Source organism: Maylandia zebra, linkage group LG15 (assembly GCF_041146795.1).
Source record: "Maylandia zebra isolate NMK-2024a linkage group LG15, Mzebra_GT3a, whole genome shotgun sequence".
NCBI classification, from domain to species: Eukaryota; Metazoa; Chordata; class Actinopteri; order Cichliformes; family Cichlidae; genus Maylandia; species Maylandia zebra.
The window spans coordinates 15,475,037-15,495,790 of NC_135181.1; the positions used below are offsets into that span (position 1 = coordinate 15,475,037).

Here is a 20,754-nt window from a genome sequence, read left to right on the forward strand (position 1 = left end):
GTAATCGTCACCTTCAGGTCATTTAACTGTAAGAAAGAGGGCAATGCGAAGTCCTTGAGATCAGATCAGCAAGAGCCAAAATGAAGCTTTCCCAGTCCGAGCTTGTCTGATTTAAATGCTCGACACACTAGCCTCTTGATTTTATGCATGGCAAGGATCATGCTTGTCTATTCTCTGAAGTCTATTCTCTTTATAGTCTTTTCTTCTTCTTCTGTCATCTTGTTCCTCTCGCCAGCCCAACAAGTTGCGGCAGATGGTTTCCCCTTCCTGAGCCTCGTTCTGTTGATGGTCTCTTCCTCTTGTGCTAAAGTCACACAAGAGAAAATGATGACTGGAGACCGAGGCAAGGATGAAATTCTTGAAACCGTGTGCAATGAACTTGCAATGGTTGCTTCAAAGACAGAATGATTTTGGTGCGTCAAGAAGACATAAAAATGGAAAAAAGCACCAAGGCCGACTGCTATCAGTCTGCGGTTGAATCAGGTCAAGTTGGCAATTATAAAACCTGCTGTTGTAACACAATAATTTCCTCGTGGGGTCGATAAACCATCCAATTAATAAACCTGTAGCTGCTGCAGACCAGCAATTTAACTGTAAAATGACATCGGTGCTTGGCAATAATAATGGCAATATAATACATACATGAATTAGATGGTAATTATTTGCAAACCTTTGTCAGTTTGTCTAAGAGAGATTGGAGTCAGTTTTAAGGTTTAAAGACGGGTCGCCTCACACCAGGTGAACTGTGCAATTGCCTTGCAACCAGTAACAACCTCAACCTCTGGGCAACCAACTTGAATGAGCAGGCAATTACCAGTTATTCCTAAAGAAGCCTGACAACCTATTTTTACACTAGTGTAACTGAACAGTTTAGAGGCTTCGGTTTTATCGCTCTATAAATATAATTAAATAATGTTGGACTGATTTATCAATTTCTTTGGTCCAGACAGAAATATACAGAAAGAAAATGTTATTCCATTTGCAGGTATTGACCTCCACCAACTTAGGTGCTCACTTTTTCATGCTGAAAGTGAAATATCCAGGTATGGTTGAATTGTTATGAACTTTAGATATTTAAGTTGTTCTTTTAAACAACTGCCATTACCATGAGCTGTACCTTAACATCATGAACTCTTTCTATGGTGAACTGTACATGCAGTCACCTACAAACTTACATATTAGGACGCTCTGGTTAGCGTTTTGTTCATAACTCAGAATTGCTGTCAGTGAGGACAGTTTTCTATGCTTCTGGTTTTTATCTGTTGCAGTGTAATCACATTGATAGGGGGTCTCTTTACGACTGGCAGGAAGTTTGTCTTTTAACTCTATGTTTGTGTGAATATTGCTCTATTAGTCTAAGGGAGAAAAAAAAATGCTGGAACTGTGGAGAAAACGCATGCATTTGGAACCGAGTAAGGTAATCAGTTGCGAAAATTTCCCTTTTAACACACAACTGCATGTGGGGGGTACACAAATGGCCTTGCAGTGTTTTCAAAGAGCCGTGCAACAATTACACCAGAAGTGCAGAGAAAGAAAGCTGCCTGCTGCAAAATCTGAACGCTTTCTATCAGGAGCGGTGGCCAATTAACAGAATAATTAACTGAACTAACGTCTCTCTTAAACAACTGTTACAGGCCACTGTGACAGCAACGAGTGTATTTTAATTAAAGTGCCCTCCAGTTAGCTGCGTTTATATAAAGCCCACGAGGGACTCTTTTTCCAGGGAAAAAGAGATGTTCAATGAACTGCTGCACACTGCATGTGCATTGTGAACGCCTTGTCAACGTGGGCTAAATTGGTTGTGGATTGTTGTCAAGCGTTGGAGGGGGAGGGGGGGAAAAAAAAAGCAATAAAACTATCATTCTCCCTCAATCGTACCAAAAAGCTCATCATCTCTACCAGCACCACGGCTTTCCTTATGGGTGTCCAATGAAGCATGCAGATCAGCGTCGAAATTAAAGAGGGATCTGTAATGAAACTCCCAGAGCCCCCTGAGTAAGAAAGTAACAAGACAGCCCATAAATAAGACACAGAGAACAAGATCATAAACGATTTAGACACGCAGGAAGTAGGAAATAGGACAGCAGACAAGAGCAGGAAGTTTATGAATGCCTCGCTGACGTACCTACATTGTGAGCCCACAGGGAAACCTGTTTGGCATTTGGGGCAGAAATGTCATGTAGCTGTCACAAGCTATATTTAAATGAAGGATGGCAATGTCTCAGTTGTGAAGGTAGTGATCTTGGTGTTCAGTTTGAAATGTAAATCAAAAGACAAATTTAAAGAGTTCTTGCTTTGAAATGACTCAAATAAATTCACTCTCTTGCTGAATGATTTATAAAACAAACTACTGCTGCTTTTGAAGTTAGGAGTTGGCTCTAATCTGAGGGTTCCAAAACGATATCACTTTGGGCAACGGCCCCAACCTTTTTTGCACCACGGACCGGTTTATGCCCGACAATATTTTCACGGACCGGCCTTTAAGGTGTCGCGGATAAATACAACAAAATAAAACTAGTACCAGTATCGAAAAAAAAAAAAGATTTATTCATAACACACGTGAAAAGACCCAAGAAAACCGAGTGAACGATAAAAACGATAACAAAATAACGCTGAAAACCGATAAAAACCCTGAAAACCATACATTTCACACCTGAGCCTCAACTCTCACGGACCGGTACCGGTCCGAGGCCCGGGGGTTGGAGACCGCTGACTTTGAGAGTTGGCAGGGGCGTAACTTCCAGGGGGGTTAGGGGGGTTATGACCCCCCCAATAATCAGACCCAACCAATATAACCCCCTCAATAAAATTATGAATCATCTTGCATAAATAGGCTGTTGATTTTCTTCACTAATTTGAGGTATTACCAGCAAAATAGTTGCATGTTTAATCATCTGGGAATTTACCCAGATTTTATTTATTTACTTAGACAGCGATCTTGACCCCCCCCCAATGTTCAGCACAAGTTGCGCCGATAAGAGTCAAGGTTCTCCTGTTTTTTTAAAAAAAATTTTTTAACGGAGATACTGAAAGATCAACTTCGGGCGATGAGTTATGCTCTCGAAAAATGGATGGATGCCCTTCAGAATATGAAGCCTCGATTCTCAGCTTGTAATGAGTGCAGTGTAGCTGAAGCATGTTTAGCCTGATTGAGTGAAGCGCTTGTTGAGAGTTAAGAGACGGAGGAGCAGATGGTGAACCGAACCAGACCAGAGGGGGGAAAAATGCAGTGTTGGTTTCTCAAGTTTATTCGATCTGTGGTTATCAAAGACAATGCCCAAGAACATAAGTTATGAAAAACAAAAAAGCCTTCATGATGGGGAATTTTGATATGACATATCATTATTATTTTCAACATAGGCATATTTTCCTCATTTATTTTAAAATAGCAATGTTAAAATTTTAAAAAACAAACGACAAACAAAAAGAAAAACAGATGGACAGAAGAAACAGCAAAGATGCCGAGAAGGACATTATCTCAGTGGAGTGCTTCGTTTGGTGAGCCCCGGGACGGCTCTTGTGTCTGCGTGGGTGTCTGTGCGCGTGCACTGTGAGTTCACCACACTCCACATAATCTTACCATTGTTCGTTACCGGCGGAGTGACTGGCGTTCCCCGTTGTTCTGAGGGGATGAGGACAGTCCCCACTGTCGCTGCCAGTCTCAACTGCACAAACATTCATTCGGGGAAGGAAGAAATAAAAAAAACAACAAAAAAAACCAAAAACTGCTCACCAGTAACCAGGCACCTGGTCATGACATGGCCCCTTAGATTTAAACAGCACACACAGGCACACTTTGATCGCACCCATTCATCCTCTCTTTCAACACACACACGGACACAGTACAGTACACAATGCACAAGCCCCATACATACAAAATTAAGACCTTAAAAAGACACTTGATAAAAGCACAACATGGTATTGTAAAATTAATTGCACGTGAAGAGACGAGATGGAGGAAGCACAGTAAGAGGGGTAAAGGAGGAAGGGGATCGAGAGGGGTGTAGGTGCGGTGAGCGTGGCGAGAAGAGGGTCCAGTACATTCAGTAAACAAAAACAAGAGAAAACGAACAACAAAAAAAGGCAAGATTAGAATCAAAACCACTGAAAATAATTAAATTAAAAAAAAAAAAAAAAAATCAAAACACTTCTTTTCCAGTTTGTCATTTTTTTCCTCCTCAGTCATTGATTCGAAGCTCACTCTACAGTAGTCCCGGCGCCGTCTCGGGAGAGAGACAGCTCGGTCAGTTGTGTAGATTTTTAATTGTTTTCTTGCTTTATTTAAAATCAATGTTCACGTCTAAATGTCTACGGACCCGATATCAGAACGTCAGGCGGGGGAGTAGTGGTAGGGTGCAAGTCTTCCATGACCTGACATATGCACAGGCATTTACACAAGTGCGCACACGCGTTCTCTCCCACATACACACACATTCACGCTCACGCATTAACACACAGAGTGCATTCGCATTCCTATCACCCCTGGGTACAGGCTTCCTCTTTTCTTCTCAGCTTAGCGCACTAAGTACGCCTCTCTCTTCTGTACAAAAGCAGCCTCCTTCTCTGGAATCGGAGACTACATGTTTTTTTTCCTCACTCCTTCTCTTAATTTTTTTTCGATCATTTCTTCTTTTACTTATTTTGAGAGTTGAGCAGTTTGTCTGCCTCGGGGTACGTCGGGTACTTCACGGTCTCGATTTTCTCTCTGACCTTGTAGGAAGGGTAGAGGCCGGTGCGGCCCAGTTTGCGGTTGATGCCTTTGGAGTAGCCGTCCCAGTGGTTCCCGGCCACGCCGATCACGTCGCCGGGCTCCAGGGGAATGTCCTCGCTATTGCGGGGCTGGTGGGGGTAGACGGCAATCTGATTGTGGGCGTTTTGACCTCCGAAGTAGTAGATGTCATCCAGAGAGTAGAAGAAGGAGGAGGCGTCTGGATGCAGTGTCTGCATAATCTCATAAGCCACACGGCAGACCTGAAACAGAAGCACAGCCAGGTGTTATTTTTATAGAAACATCCATACATGCTCAAGATCTCAAGCCGTCTTGGTGATAATCGTGTTGAAAGACAAAGAGGGACTTCGACATATACATTTTCAGTCCTAGCCAAAGAGACATAGAACATGGTAAGTGACTTATGGATGGGAACTGTGTGTTTGTTGGTGACCACATGACTGATTATCAAAGCGTTTCACACTGATAAATTCGACAGCTTCCTCACATTTTTGACTTTTGACTTTTTATTCCTACAGCACATTTATGAATGTGTACCGACTCTCTCAGGTGCCTCTCACCGACTTTGGACTGATCTCAGTGTAAGGAGCATTAATTTGTGGATAAGCAAAGAACAGGAATTTAATGCTTGCGCCAGAGTGCCGTGGCGCTTCAGCTCTGCAATGGTGTCAATAGTGAGCAATGCTAGCTAACGACAGCTTGTTGATGTGGAGTCCATTAATCACTATAGACTCCCGGACCACGAACATCCTTCTATTACTGTCACTACATGACAGAAAATGTGAATTCCCAGTCTGGTTTGCAAGTATTATGCTAGGAAATCACCTGGTAAAGCCTCTATTACACAGACCTAGAGACCAGTCAGCAACTCCCTAGAAACCACTGGTTGCTATGGAAAAATGTGTATTCCCTGACATGTTGGCACAAACCTCCTCGTGATTGCTTTGCTTGCTAGCAGATTTGCACGCTCGCCTGTAGTTTGAATGAAAAAAAGCAGACTTCTCTACAAACACACCAGTGAAATTGTGATAAGCATGATCCAAACCAGAGATGGAGAAAAATTCCCCTTCAAAATAAAAGTTTTGCCTTTTAAAATGTGCTGGCTACATTTCTGGTTTGTGTTACATTGTTTAAAGTCAAAAGGCTGGTAGTTAGCAAGTGTTTGCAAATAAGTCAGTGGCTTCCACGAAAACTAAACAACCATAATATGACCGGCTTCACCGAGTGACAGCCAAGAACCTCGAGGATACATTTGTCAGTTAGTCTGGAAATACATGATCTTCCCTAGTGACTGGTGGGTTCATATTGAGGTGCTCAATCCCCAATATGGTAGAAAACGTCATGCAATCCAAGCATGAAGTCATGTGTATTTGTTAATGTTTTTGATTAAAAAAAAAAATAATAAATCCAGTCAGAGGGTAAATGCTACATGGGGAAAGCTAACGCTATCATCATAATATGGTATGTAGTATGCTAAATGCTAAATCCCACATGGTAAATGCAAGGCCTGTGGTCCTTTAAGTTATATAAAGTGCCAGCTATAATGCGTCTCTCATGCACAAGCACACCAGTTGGACTACACCCAGGCTGTATTGCGATAGCTGGTATGTTGGCATGTTAATTATGGCCTCCTGACTCTTGATTGACATACGCAGAGTCCTGTGATTGTCCAGTCGTTTTGAGTTAAAGAAATGAACGAACAAAAGCCGGACTTTAAATACAGGTGGGAGGAAGAGCATCTGCTCAATAACATAAGACAAACAGGTTTATCCTTTATGTGTGGAGCTCATGTGGAAAAATGAAAGAAAATACCATCAGACAACATGAGCAAACGAAGCACCAAAACAAGCACTGGGATGTGCACATACAGCAGAAACTCCAGAAGGTAGAAGAGTTAAAAACAAAAAAAGAAAAAGAAATAAATAGTCTGGTGTCACAGCAGACAAAAACCAAATCTCAAAGTAAAGCTGCTGTAACAGATTTACTGTGGTGGAAGAAATAACTACATCGCAGCATTTACTGAAGTTGAGTTTTTGAACCAAAATATGGTTAAAGTGCGCAATGTCATGTGTCAAAGTCAAAAAGCAAGCAGTTTTTGAGGTGAAGCTTAAGCAGACAGGAGTGCCCGCTATGTGCAGAGAGAAGAGCAGCCGTGTGAGCATGCTGAAAGAAAAACTGCACGCTGCGTCACACACCAGGAAGGTTTGTGTGGTAAAACTCTTAAAAACTAAACATGTAATGAGCACAGCAACACCCACAGTTTACTTTACATGAGCCAAAGGTTTGAATCGTCGCTAATTTCCATCACCTCTGGAGGAGGTGAGCTCCCAACGTGAAGCCCCGTCACACTGAGGTGCGATGGCTAAGCCGATGGAAAGTGCTGAACAGATGTTTCGAGTTGTCTGAGGAAATTTGTCAGTACATGGAAAGCAAGGGGAGAGACGCCACAGAGCTCTGACATGAAAAGTGGCAGGGTGAGTTGGGGTTTCTGTGCAACATAATGAAACATCTCAAAGCGCTAAACCTCCGGCTTCGGGAGCGGGATGGTGTGAGTATAGACATGTACGCTGCAGTCGGAGCTCTTAAAATGTGGGAAAAGCGGGAAACGCTGGTCTCTTCCTGCGTGCTGCCAATCAATGACAAAACAGGTCTCTACTGCAACATTTGCTACAAGTGGACGTTTTGCTGAAAAAAACTGAGCATGCATAGTACATGAAGATTTGCACGTGGAGATTTGCCCAGAAAAGTAAGTTTCACTTTCTCAGCAAGTCATTCTGGAAAGAGCACCTACAAACATTTAAATCAAACTGATCAAACTCCAGTTTAGTGAAACACTCAAGACAAAGTATGGCTACGTGGGCGCTGCGCAGTTCCCACGTTTTATCGCCAAAACGATGCCCCAGCTCCGCCGACAAGCTGTGAGAAAATGATTTCGTTAGAAATGACTCAGACTTTAAAGAAAGTAAGACACAAAAACTAATGTCACTTATGTATCTTTTATTTTTAATGTGATCTCATCTGTTTGTTTGCTCTCTCAGAGCCGTTTAGATCTTAAATCTGAATTCTAAGAAGTCTTGGGAGAAGAACAGCTGAAAAAACACAATAAATTCAAGTATGTTTTTCAATAAATATCAACACAGTGTGGCTGTTTGAGTTGGATCCAGGTATTAATTTTCTGTGACTGAGTTTGACACCCCTGTGCTAAGTGGTGCTGATTTTATATATTTCACTATTCCAGCACTAGCCAAGAACAAAGTAAGGCGCTGGCTATAAGCCAGCCAAATCAAATTCACTATTAATATACTTCTACTTGGGTATATAGTATAAACACTTTTTTAGTTAATGTACAAAACAAATCGCAGGCAACATAATAGTGCGGGGAAAGTGTCGTCCATGCCTCGTTATTGTTTTGGCCAAAGCTAAACTACACCTCAGAGTGTGCGAGCATACTACAAAGGCGAAATATAAGATGCTGACAACAGAAAGGCTGCAGGTCTTATCAATAAAGCAGCTTTTACGCAGGTTATGAAAAGAACCTTTATGCGTGAGCTTGAGAATACTTGAAATATAGTTAACAGCACATCCTGACAGATTACAAGGTTTATTTTTACTCCACATCAACCGTATTTGCTTTCTCGCCTCCGTGTCTGAAAGCATCAACATTCCAGTCAGCTCTCCGAGTTACTCCGAGCTGCTTTCATCCCAACATCAAATCCATCCTGACCTTCAGTTTCATGTGAAAACATATCAAAGACACCGTTTCGTGCTCTCTCCAAAAATGAACTGGAAAGCGTGAACTGACCTGCGAAGAGAAAGTGCAGACCAAGAAGTCGGTTTGGGAGAGGAAGTGGATGTCAAGAATGACTCCTCTAAGAGAGTTCTCGGTGTAGCGGTTGTGGAGGCCGGCCGACCACGAGATGGAGTTATCGCTAATGAACTCATAGTCTGGGTACCTGAAAGTGATATGCACACGGAAACACAAATAAATACTTCAAATACACACTAAGGAAACAAAATGAACACGGGCAGATACAAAAACACGCTGTCACGTATGCATCAGTCGGACATAAACACTCTTACAGATTACACACACACACTCCTAGACACTGACTTGGTCTTAGCTTCTTGCAGCAAAGATGGGTCATCGGTAGCTAGGTAAACCCGTTTCTTGTCGACATGAACACGCCTGGCCAGATGTTGGAACTGCTCCTCCACATGCAGCATGTACTCCTCTATGGGGTGGAAGGCTGCCTCAGTCCCCACTTTATCTGTCCTCCTCACATGGACTCTGGAGACAGAGAGACACAGATAGGGCAACAAATTAGTCATCTATGTTAAACTTACACCATTAAGTTACGACTAATCAAAAGGTTTTTCATTGCATTAAACTGGTTATTTGCTTGGCTTTCTGATATCTTGAATGAAGTCTGTGTTGAAACGTTCGGCATTTTCTCTCCAGGCCATAAAACAGTCGTAACACAGTTATGATGGTGCAACTCATAATTGCGTTACACGGTGCCTAGTTCTTGTGCTTACATTGCCGGAGGAACATATTTTGTTTCAATACTGGTTACTGGTTGACTAAGCTAAAAATGTAATCTACAATAACTGGAACATGTGCAACTGCTGAAGTATTTTGAAGATCCCGGCGATTGATCACAATATTTTTACTGCGCCTTACAAAAACCCCCCAAAACTAAATAAATAAATAAAGAAAAAACACGTCTATATTCAAACACATTCAGGGAACCTAAACTCTTATGACTCCGAAAGGAATTACAAGTGCAAGTAGCAACCAAGTGTGATAATCAGATGAACCTGGTTTATTGATCATCACCACATGCGGCTGCCTCTATAAAGAGCACAGGTTGTGGCATTTTGCTAGTGTGGAGCTGTCACCACAATATGAGAAAAAGACAAGTATGGCTCATCTTGAAGGGTTTCTAGGAAAACGCCTTATCTCTCTAAAAAAAGAGCATGACGCACAGATTAGATTTGCAAAGTTTCATCTGAACAAACCACAAGACTGGAAAAATGTCCTTTAGACAAATAAAAGTGGAGATGTTGGGCCATAAAACACGGCGCCATGTCAAGTGAAAGACATATAGCACATTAGCACAAACGATGCATGGTGGTGGAAGGATGAGGATTTGGGTTTGTTCTGGAGCCACAGGAGCGGAGCACCTTGAACTGACCATGAACTCCTACCAAAGTATTTAAGAGTGAAAGAGGCCACATGTATGACACCAAAAGCTTGGCCGATTCCGAGTCATACAACAGGACAATGATCACAAGCACAGGAGTAAATCTACAACAGAGTGGCTGAAAAAGACTGCATAGAGTCCAGTGAAAACTTTCACAGGACTGCAATGCTGATGGATGTTCAATAGATATGACCAAAGTTCCTAAAAATGAGGAATGGAAAACATTCAGATTAACTGAGGTGACAAAGTTAAGGGATTTATTTTCAAAACGGTTAGAAGCCAATAACAGTCGGGGGAAAAGAAGCACACGGTCGTGACGAGAAAAGAAAATACACTTTTTTTTGTGTTACCGTCATTGACGAAACCTAGTTTTAAATCCACACCGATCTCAAAATAACAGTAAATTCATGTTTTGTTCACAACTGCATTTATTCTGCTGCAAACGTAAAAAGGAAACAGCACTTTTACTTTAACGGCATGTTTGGGGAATCTTTCCATTGTTAGTGTAAATGCACACCCACAAAAAAAATGCTAGGATAGAGACAAAGTAAACAAGAAAGGCCAACAGTGACAAGAGAGGAGTTTCAAGGATGTAGCGAGACAGAAAAATGGACAGAAAGAGCAATAACCAACCCAGCTGTTTTTATTCCTTTCTTTCTTTTTTTTAAGTATCCTTGTCCTCGCTTCCAGTAAGAAAGGACAAAGAGAGAGTGCTGTCACTGCTGTACATCTGACAAAAAGAGCACAGCTTGAAAACGGAACAAACGATGAGAACTCCTCCTCGGACACAAAACCATCTGTCAACCTGATGGGTGCAGAAACACAATTTTATTCCAACCATAACTATTCACTTACGCAGCTACCCAGCTATATCTACATTGTGACTTCTGCCCTCAGGGAGAAAATGAAATTTATAAATATGAGACTGGAGAAAAAGACATTTTAAGTGTTCACTTCTTTTTTTGGGGGGTGGGGCAAACATGTGTGCCTTTTCCACATTAATATAATTCCACTATGGGAGCTGGCCAGTACAACCAGCTGTCTGCTGCTGGACAAGAAGCAGTTCCACTGGAAAATCTACAGTCAGAGGCACCTAGGTGAAACCTATTAGTCTTTTACTTCCACTTATTCGGGATCTCTCAGCTGCTTTGGGAGTTGAAAAAGTTCTGTGACCTCACGGTTGCCTTGATCTCTTTTGTGAGAATGAAGCAGAAGTAGAAAAAGTTAGACGTTGAGAGAATAAACACTTTGTCTCTAATTTCTACCGCTGGCCACAGATCAATCAGTAACTATTGAGTTTGCTCGCCTTTATTTACGTGGCAATGAAACCCACAGAATGGAGGTGAGAACAGCAGGTGAATGGGCGCCGTGAGTCTTTCATTCAGCGTCGATGTCTCTGATCGGACAGAGGTCTCGACATCAGGCTTTCCCATCCTTTGTTACGGTGCCTCTCTCCTGCTCCTGCTCTTCTTTCATGTCTCCCGTTTTTTTGTTCCCACAAACCCTCGTTTTATCTCGCTCTTTTCTCTCTCTGTCAGAGCGGCAGAGGCCGCTGTGAGGTACTGCTTTGCTCTTAGCCCCCCCAATCCCACCAGCGCTCTCCCACACAACTGCCACAATAATTCAATTCACTCCTCCCTATTCATACAATATTGCCAAGGCAGACTAATTCTCACGGTGGGTGTAAAAACATACATTATAGACATCAAACACCCGCACCCTAGACGCAGCAAGCGCTGATCCTGGCAGACTACGACAATAGACAAAATGAATTACCGGTATTTGTTTGAGTATGACCTCAGTACTCTGCCCACCGGAGCTCTGGGCTGCTGGGCTTTGGAACTGTAGCTGCTATTAACATTTGAATCTTTAGAAAACAGCTCATATGATAATTACATACACAAAAGCTGTAGAATCACCGCTGATGCAACTTGTACTTTGACACCAAAACATGTCAAAGTTGTTATTAAGATTTATCTCCAGTGCTCATAATTATAGATTATGACAAATTAAATATAATGCCATCATCAAGTATCCTAATGAGCTGTCAGGGCTACAGTAAGCCTCTATGAAAGACTAAATTATATTCTCTGTTGGCAATTTGGTGACGGGTAGTGTGGGTAGTGCTATTATATCACCCCTAAATGACTTTAATGGATGAATATTTGGTGACTGTGATGGTCATATCATGATCCAGATCACGCTCGGTGAGCACTCATGAAACAAAAAAGGTTATACCTTTCCTTTAGTGTACACCAGACCTTATATAGAAAATAGATCAACTCAGATATGTATAATATATATGAAAGGCCCGGGAAACTACAGTTTTGCTTTTCATATCAGCACATTTTAAAACTTGTTAGCGTGTCATCTATTATGAGATTACCGCCAACACAAAAAAGGGAAAAAAGATGCTACTTCACGAGTAATAGATGATAGATTAAAAACAATCCAGGTAATTTTCAAAGGAACCAAAAAGCTTTAAAAAAGTTGAATAAAAAGAAAATATGCTGCTGTTTATACACTAGAGTCTCTTTAAGGACAGAAAAAATGTCAGTGAAAAATATCTGAAGCAGCTTTTTTTCATGTAGATTTTTGTATTATTGATTTTTTTTTTAATGTTTGTTCCAAAAGATATATTTTAGCCTGAGTTTACAATGAGCTGAGAGGTTTTAAATGTGCGCAGTCTAATAGAAGCTGTTACAAAAAAAAGAAAAGGAAAAACAGAATACACATGACACAAGGCTTCATGGTAAATTCACCACTTGGGAACCCCTCTGTATCTGCAGTAGTGGCAGTGTTCCCACTTGCTTTTTTCCCCTCTCTGTACCTCTAATATTAAATCGTAGCAGGCCGGACCTGCTGCTTTTAGTCCGTGGCTTCCAGCTTTTCTGCAGCTCGCATCCAAAGGGAGCAGCGGGGCATGAGTGGTGGTGTGGTGGCTGAGGCACGTGAGGTCGGCTGGCAGTTGCTGGTTGCTCTGGGGACAAGCTGCCTTTCTATCCCCTCTTGGTACTCTCTCCATCAACCCTAGCCTTTCCCACCAGTGCCGCCCTCTTGCCTTTTCCTTTCAGTCCAACTTTCACATCTTACATCCACCAACCCCCCACTCTACAGACACACTTATAATGCCTTCCCCCACAGTGCTGATAGAAGCACACAGGCACTTTGTTGTAACATCACTACACAGTGGAGTGGCTATATCAAGAGCTGAGAAGGGAAGAGGGGGGAAAAGGAATAAAAACTTTGTTCTACCCAGCGCCTCATTTCAATAACCCTTTTCCCCAGCGATATGTAGGGAGAAAAGGGTGGGATATACGTGTGTAGGGAGGGGGGAACACAAAGAACTGTGATAGAGATGTGTGGAAAATGATGAGAGAATTGTGGGTATAGATCTATGCCTTGGGAACATGAGGAAGAAGTGAGGGAGAAGCATAAAAACGGGAAAACTCCTGGAGCAGAATGAACAAATGAAGACAGAAGAACAATCATAAATGAGCGGATGTGAGAAGATGGTAGAGATTTATGGGCTCAAAATGTGGTCATAAATATTTTGTACTTGTTAATCAGGTTTGTATGTGTAAACAGAATTTGTGTGTGCGTAAAAAAAGGTTTGTATGTGTAAAAAGATTTGTGTGTGCGTAAAAAAGATTTGTGTGTGGACTTTTGAAACTATTTTTCTTCCTTTCATCTGATTGGTCAATGTCATGTCAATCACAAATGTAACAATCCAATCAGAGAACAGATGGGTTTGGCTGTCGGAGGGGCACTTTTTTGAACTGCAGGTCCTTGAAGGGTAATACAGTTACATTTGTGATTGACATGACATTGACCAATCAGATGAAAGGAAGAAAAATAGGGTCAGAATTCGTACTTGTAACTTGCAGGTGATTTTTTTGGCTAAGTCCACGCACAAATCTTTTTTACGCACACACAAATCTTTTTTACACATACAAATCCTGAATTACAAGTACAAAATATTTATGACCACATTTTGAGCCCATAGAGATTGACTACGCTGGGATGAGTCACTGAATTTGAAAAAGAAAAGTGAAAAAGGAAGGGGCGGGGGGCTAAAAGAGGACGGGGAGAATGAGACACAGTGGCAGGGGTGATGAAAGGCAGAGAAGTTAAAAAAAAGCCCACAAAGAATAAGGACAGAGAGTCGGAGGAAGAAAGAGAGTGAGTGGAACAAGCCGGAGTGAGAACTAAAGCAGGACAGGAAAAGTGAGGAGACCTGGGAAGCTCGCTTGCAGCAAAATGTAAAGAAGAAAAAAGAGAAGTTATGAAGGCCGAGAAGCTGGCACAAAAGACTAGGAACATATGGATGTGAGAGTTATGAAGAGGATGACAGAACTAATGCAGGCTGACTTCAAAAAATATTAGAAGATATCTCTTAGCTTTTTTTTTTTAAATTTTATTTTATTTTGAACTACTTCCTTCACCAGGCGGAGTCAGTCAGTCTCGTGGGATGGAGCAGAATTTCAAGATGATCTCAGCAAAGTGCCTGGCACTCATTTCACATACTTTCAGATGACTGACAGCTTACTAGTGATTATGTGTCTTGTCCTAATATATAAAAATCCTCCTCCCTACTTCTAGACCAAGAGGGTTAAAACAACTGCCGAGATATATTCGCAAAGTCTCATTTGATCCAGGTTTGAAGTGGTGCAGGAAGGAATTATTTATGAGCCAAGAGGGGCTGGCAGACAGCACATGGATGTTGGTTGACTGAGTGCCTGACAGGGATACAGAGAAAAGTAAACAAGTAAATAAACAACTACATGTCTAACCCATTTCTTAGAAGGCTGCTATCAAAAGTGGCTTACAGTACTGTGAGCGTTCCCACAAAGGAGTGGCCCTCGTGGGAACGGATCTCGTCATACTTGTGAATGCTTTTCAACAATGCTGCGCTGGACAATAAGGAGTATCAAATCACTTTCAAGCATTGCGAGCCAAATCTCTGGAGGTGGCACAACACTAAGCATTAAGAATAAAAGCGAACACATTATCGATGACTGAAATCAGACCTGCTGATGACATATTTGGCAAAGATGCTCTCATCTCATCCGCACAGCTGATGCCAAGTTTCCTAAAAAGTAATATTTAAATATTTGTAACCTCGTAAATGTCAAATTTTAAGAGGACCGATAATTTTTCTGTTGTATATGTACTGTGACAGTGGCGGATGTTCATATTAAACAGGTTTTAACTAATGAGGTCATTGGATGTAAAAGTAATCCCTGTGAGATAAAAGTCAGGCTTCCGACTGCCCCAAATACTCAGTACTTTTATTCTTCTCCCGGGTTCGAATGATGCCAGTGATAGAGGATATCCTCAATAAGGTCACATGACTGTTTCCATGGGGCGACCGTGGCTCAGGGGGTTGGGAAGCGTATCTGTAACCGGAAGGTCGCCGGTTAGATCCCCGGGCTCTCTGTCCTGGTCGTTGTGTCCTTGGGCAAGACACTTTACCCTACCGTCTACTGGTGTTGGCCAGAGGGGCCGATGGCGCGATATGGCAGCCTCGCTTCTGTCAGTCTGCCCCAGGGCAGCTGTGGCTACAACCGTAGCTTGCCTCCACCAATGAGTGAATGAATAGTGGCATTGTAAAGCGCTTTGGGTGCCTTGAAAAGCGCTATATAAATCCAATCCATTATTATTATTATTAAGCCCCACTCACTTGACGTTCAAACCTTCTGTTTGCAGTGGACAGCCAATCAAAAGAAAGGAGTCTTAACGGTAGGGAGAGGAGCTGAAATGGCTGCACCAAAGTCTAGTAAAAGATAACTAATGACCATTTTGAAATATGAACCATACAATGCTCTCCAATGCTCCGGGAGATGCCAAGAAGAAACTGTGGAATATCATAATGCTTCTGAAAAACATTTTCCCAAATTTTGTTTGTAAGCTCCCCTGAATGTTACATATGCTACTATAGTTTATAGTAAACAGGTAGTTGTAATGTATTCAGTATTATGAATTAGGGTTGGGCGATATGTACAAATTTTTCAACCGACAATCATCAGTCCAATAATCGACGATGGGCGATATGTTCGCGCACGCGCAGACTTTTTGATGGGCGGTGCAATGTAATCACGCACGGACTGATTTGCGCGTTTACAACACAAATGTCCAAACATGGACGAACTAATTTACCCCAAAAAACATTAGGGCTGTCAGACAACAGCTGTTAGAAGTTCTCTTTTTGGTTTGCTAACATTTCATGACAAGCAGGTAGCCACAGAAGGCCTTCGTCTACATGTGCCAAATCCAAAACGCAAAGATTTTTCACTCAAATGATCATACAGTAAACTTTGAAATGCAGCATCTTAAATAGCTAAAAGAATAATAACAATAATAAAAAAGGATGCTTGAGCATAATTTCTCAACTTCATTGTGGAAAGCTACATACAACACATGCTAGTGGAATAGATTCATCTTTCTTTATGACTTCCTTCAGCATAACAACAAATAAAAATAGCCAGGCTTAACCTTTAGGTAACAAGGACTGATGAAGGTAAAAGAAAAGCTGCCAGGCCACTCGTTTTTAATACCGTTGTAAAGGTACCGCTTTCTTGTCAGGTTTGACTGATTCTGAAATCACACACACCTTTAGCATTTATTTATATTTATAAGTCAAAATATCAAATCAGTATTCTCCATGGATTTAGTAATAGGGCCATTACAATAAAAATGAGACACTCCGGTATAGCATGCGACTGCTATTAGAAAAACACTCAGTGATGGGTACTGAGTGATGACATTTCTTTAAATAGGCTGATTTGCATGAATATAAGATGTCTGAGTATTGACGGTGTGGTAATGGAAAAAGCGAAAGCATTCTAAGGGTGAAGGTAAGAGAAAATAAATAAATAAAAATAAGAAAACAAAACACGATTATCAAATTAAGTTAATTTTAATACTATTCTATTAACCTCATATTAACCTCACCCAAAGCAGTGTTTGTATTCCACCACAGCTCTCACAGCTATGTCTTTGTTTTCTCTCATTTCGTTTACTGTAGAGCAATGCTATAGAGAAAAAAAGCCATTATTACTTAGCGGCAAAGTAACGCGCACATACAGACAAGAAAGCTGGACATATTTACCCAATTATGGGGTGTTTGAAGCCCAGCTTGGCAGTGGTCTGCTGGATCTCCTTCTCAAGCCACGCCTGAGGACGCACCAGGTACTTGACAAACTGGGACACCCACCATACGGACGGGTCGCCGTGCAGACGCTGCAAGCGTGGGGCCAGGTCCTCGGGGATCGCAAGGGGCAGGTATGGAGGGCGAGGGTGGAGACTGTCCACTATGGGCAGCTCCACAACTTGGACGTCCTTATCATGGGCCTCACCTACATGGATCAGAGCAGAGGAGGTAGCTTTAAAACTTCAAGGGCTTTGTCACAGTTTCTCAAAGGCAAAAAACCCCCCAGCATGTTGCCTGAATACCAACTGAAAACCAAAAGATATTCCCTTTACACTGGAAGAAAGAAGAAGAGCATTAAATGAATACTTGAGTTTTTCCCTCACTATTCAAACTCTTACAGGCGAGTTCTTCCCCCAATTATTCTAATCAGGGGTTAAAGCATAGAAGAAATGCGGAATAATTTGCAAAGCCCTCTGTGGAAAATTTGTGACATTGGGCTATGCAAATACAAATTAATTCATTTCCCTTGAAAGGCTTTGGATCAAACAGAGGTTAGATTGAGAAACTGACCAATTAAGGTAAGAAAACAGTATATGAAATCTGGAGGAAAACCATATGGCCTAAAATAAAAACAGGCAGTCAATTAAAAACTAGGTCTCACATGACACTTATTTCATTCCAACAAGTCACGTCAGAATGTGCACTCTGTTCACTTTCTTGTTAAAAGTTTGGACAGGCTTTTACTAGCCAGGGTTTACGTGTAGGACTAGGTCAGAGTGCAGACTACCACAATAACCAAAGCTAATGCTCAAGGTCACAACTGCAAATGTCTCTGCTGCATCTTAGGAGATTCACATCATGGATGTGCAGCAGTGTGATGCTATCATGTCAGTATGGATCAATCTCCTCTAAATGTTTCCACAAAGAATTAAGCTAGTTCTAAAGGTAAACTGTGGTCAACCTGTTACTACCCACTACCATCACTTTTAACAGACTGATCAAGCAGCAATGCTAAGATTTCAATACCTGAAACAAAAAACAGGTGAGAGGGGTACAGATGCATATGATATGCCTGGAAAAAATATTTCACAATAAAAATGTTTCTACTGACACACAATAGTATTCCATCTGAAATCGTTACAGGAACTGTTGAGTTTGCAGTGTAGCGCCTGGCGTGGACGTGTCAGGTAAGCTCTAAGAGTGCAGTTGTAATGCTTACAGATGTCAGCATGTTCTGCTATAATTAGTTGTCCTGCAATGGTTCCATCGCTCATTATATATTCCATGTTAAATTAGTGAGGCTGACAGTGAAAGCACTGGGTAGTTGGTTTAAAGACCATTCCTACCCATATGTTAACACAGAAAAGTGTGTGCAGGTGATCCTCTGGCTGTTACTTAAACAAAGAGTTATGGCAGAGAAACTCAATCTTGCTGATCTGTCTAAAGCGCCAAACGCTGCTCACTGCAGAATAACGAGTGAAACAAAGCAACTTGAAATAGCAAACAGCAGTAGAGACTGAAGGAAGTCTCTGTGCACATGAGATGACTATAACCAGCTTTTCTAAAAACTCTTGGAAATAAAAGCTTTTCAAGCCAAATGAAAGATGTAAATGATGCAGATACAAAACAATCAGCATTCCTTTCAGACTTTTTTTTGTCAACTTAAATGCTCACTCTATATACAGTATGATAGTGTGTCATAGTTTCTATATTAATTCCTATCCTGGTTCCACTATCAGTCCAAATCCTCAACCGTAGTGTGTCCAGCTTTGATGACTGACAGCTATTGTTCACCTCTCCTTGCTGAAAGGCCAAGTCAAGCTCCTTTCTGTCAAGGTTGTAGAGGGCCAGAGGGCTGAGGCAAAGATTTGGATTTGAGGGTTTGGGGAGAGAGGTTGAAGGGGTGGCTGGTGGTGTGGCACCCTTAGGCTAAGTCCTTCTTGGAAGAAGCCCTGAGCAGAAGGGTTGAGCACGGCTGATTATGAAGGTCACCTCTTTGGGAAATAAAGAGCCCCTGAGCACTGCCAGACCTCCCCTAGCCTTCAAGGCCAACTGCCTCTACACAAAGACACTTGCAGGTGCATGACACACACCTGCATGTGTGAACAAAAGTGGGAAATGCACACAAGCATGCAAACATGGATGCACCCAGTCACAAAAATGCCAGTGGGAACATGGACACATGAGCGTGCACGTGTACAGAAGCTTCTGAACAGTGGAACAAGGTTTGGTTTGACAATGATAACTAATGGAGACCCAAATAAAAAGGGAAATATGTATTCACACCCAAAAACACAGACAAAGAGCTCCAGCTAATCTCATCTCACCAGAAGGGATATGGCTGGCAGACACAACCTCCACTCTCTTTCAGTCTTAAAGCCTGAGCAGAGTTTGCGCGTAAACCCCGGATTTAGGTAAAAACAAGTTTGAGGCCTGTGTTCTGTCAAACTTAAGTGGCTTTTGTAACTGCCACAGACAGCCCCTAGTACAGCTGCAAACGCTGCTTCCATAGCACACTTCAAGATAAATGGCATAATGAGTCATTAAAAATGGCCTTTCACAGAAAGGGTACATAAAAAACATGTTAAAAACAAGGGCAGCAACAGAGGCTTCGATTTGTGTGTGTGTGCGCATGCAGGAGCATGAACTGAATATAAATTGGTTGCAAGCATTAAATATTGAAAAGAAAAAATATTCCCAAGTCTGTCTTTGCTTATATAACAGAATTGGCACGATTCACATAAGGGGGAATGAGCATATTTCGAGGCCTTCACTTCTTGGCACAAATGTACAGATATGCAGTATGTCTTCCTCCCACAGCTACTTAATTAGACCACAAAGCTACTCTAAATTGTATCTCAACTCCAAAACCCCTACATTCATTTCCTGTATACATCATCACTTAGAGCACATGGGCCTGCACTGACACAGAATTCCTAAACTTAAGTCGCTGATGTATACAGAGCCTAATGAATATTTTATGAGATTAACATGGCTAAGAAACTTGAGCTGTGAGTGACACCATCCAGACTCAAAATATGGAGCCTCTCCATTCATAATACATTTGAGACTTAGTTTATGAACTTGGAGATCTCTTGTTCCAGTCTATCCATGGCAGGGAACATTATGTTTCTCCTGCTGCTCTCAGACTTGCACATAAAGCAGTGATATCTCTACAAAGAACCTCAAAGGAATATTCTCTCTTTGGCAAATTAGCTCTTTGATCAACGAAGCATTGTTCCAAAAGAAGCCTGGTTTCCTCTCTATGCGTCGAGACTTTAGTCTGTTATACCAGATGAGTGACGGTGTTAAGCTCTCCAGCTGTCCACTGAAAACAAAAGTTGTGGCAGAAGAGCAACACGAACGAGTGGAATAAACAGTCAGCAGGGGTAGATATGGAAATGCATTATTTTTTGCCATTTCTTGCAAAGTTTAAGTGTTTAAGAACGGCAGCAACTCAGTCACAAAGTAGCACACCACGTAAAGCTACAGAGCGGTGGTTGCCTGGTGTATCATAGTTGTTAACACTCTGTTGACTCAAAAAGCGCAGTGTTTTCCAAACCTCCTCTGGCATTAACATCAGCACAACAACTGTGTGCCAGAAGCTTCACTGAATGGGTTTATGGTTCTATCCATATAGTCTTTTTCTGTAGTTAAAGGTCCTATCT

General features: G+C 41.7%; 1 protein-coding gene across 1 annotated transcript in view; it reads right to left on the reverse strand.

Annotated features, from left to right (window-relative positions):
* Positions 1-3,225: 3,225 nt before the first annotated feature.
* fut8b (fucosyltransferase 8b (alpha (1,6) fucosyltransferase)) overlaps positions 3,226-20,754 on the reverse strand; it is a 99,211-nt gene continuing 81,682 nt past the window's right edge. Inside the window, exons 7-10 of the mRNA XM_004550460.5 lie at positions 17,045-17,291; positions 8,841-9,017; positions 8,532-8,682; positions 3,226-4,971 (exon numbers count right to left, since the gene is read on the reverse strand). Coding sequence (XP_004550517.1) covers positions 4,633-4,971; positions 8,532-8,682; positions 8,841-9,017; positions 17,045-17,291 — 914 coding nt within the window. The 3' untranslated portion in view covers positions 3,226-4,632. The remainder of the gene's footprint in view (positions 4,972-8,531; positions 8,683-8,840; positions 9,018-17,044; positions 17,292-20,754) is intronic.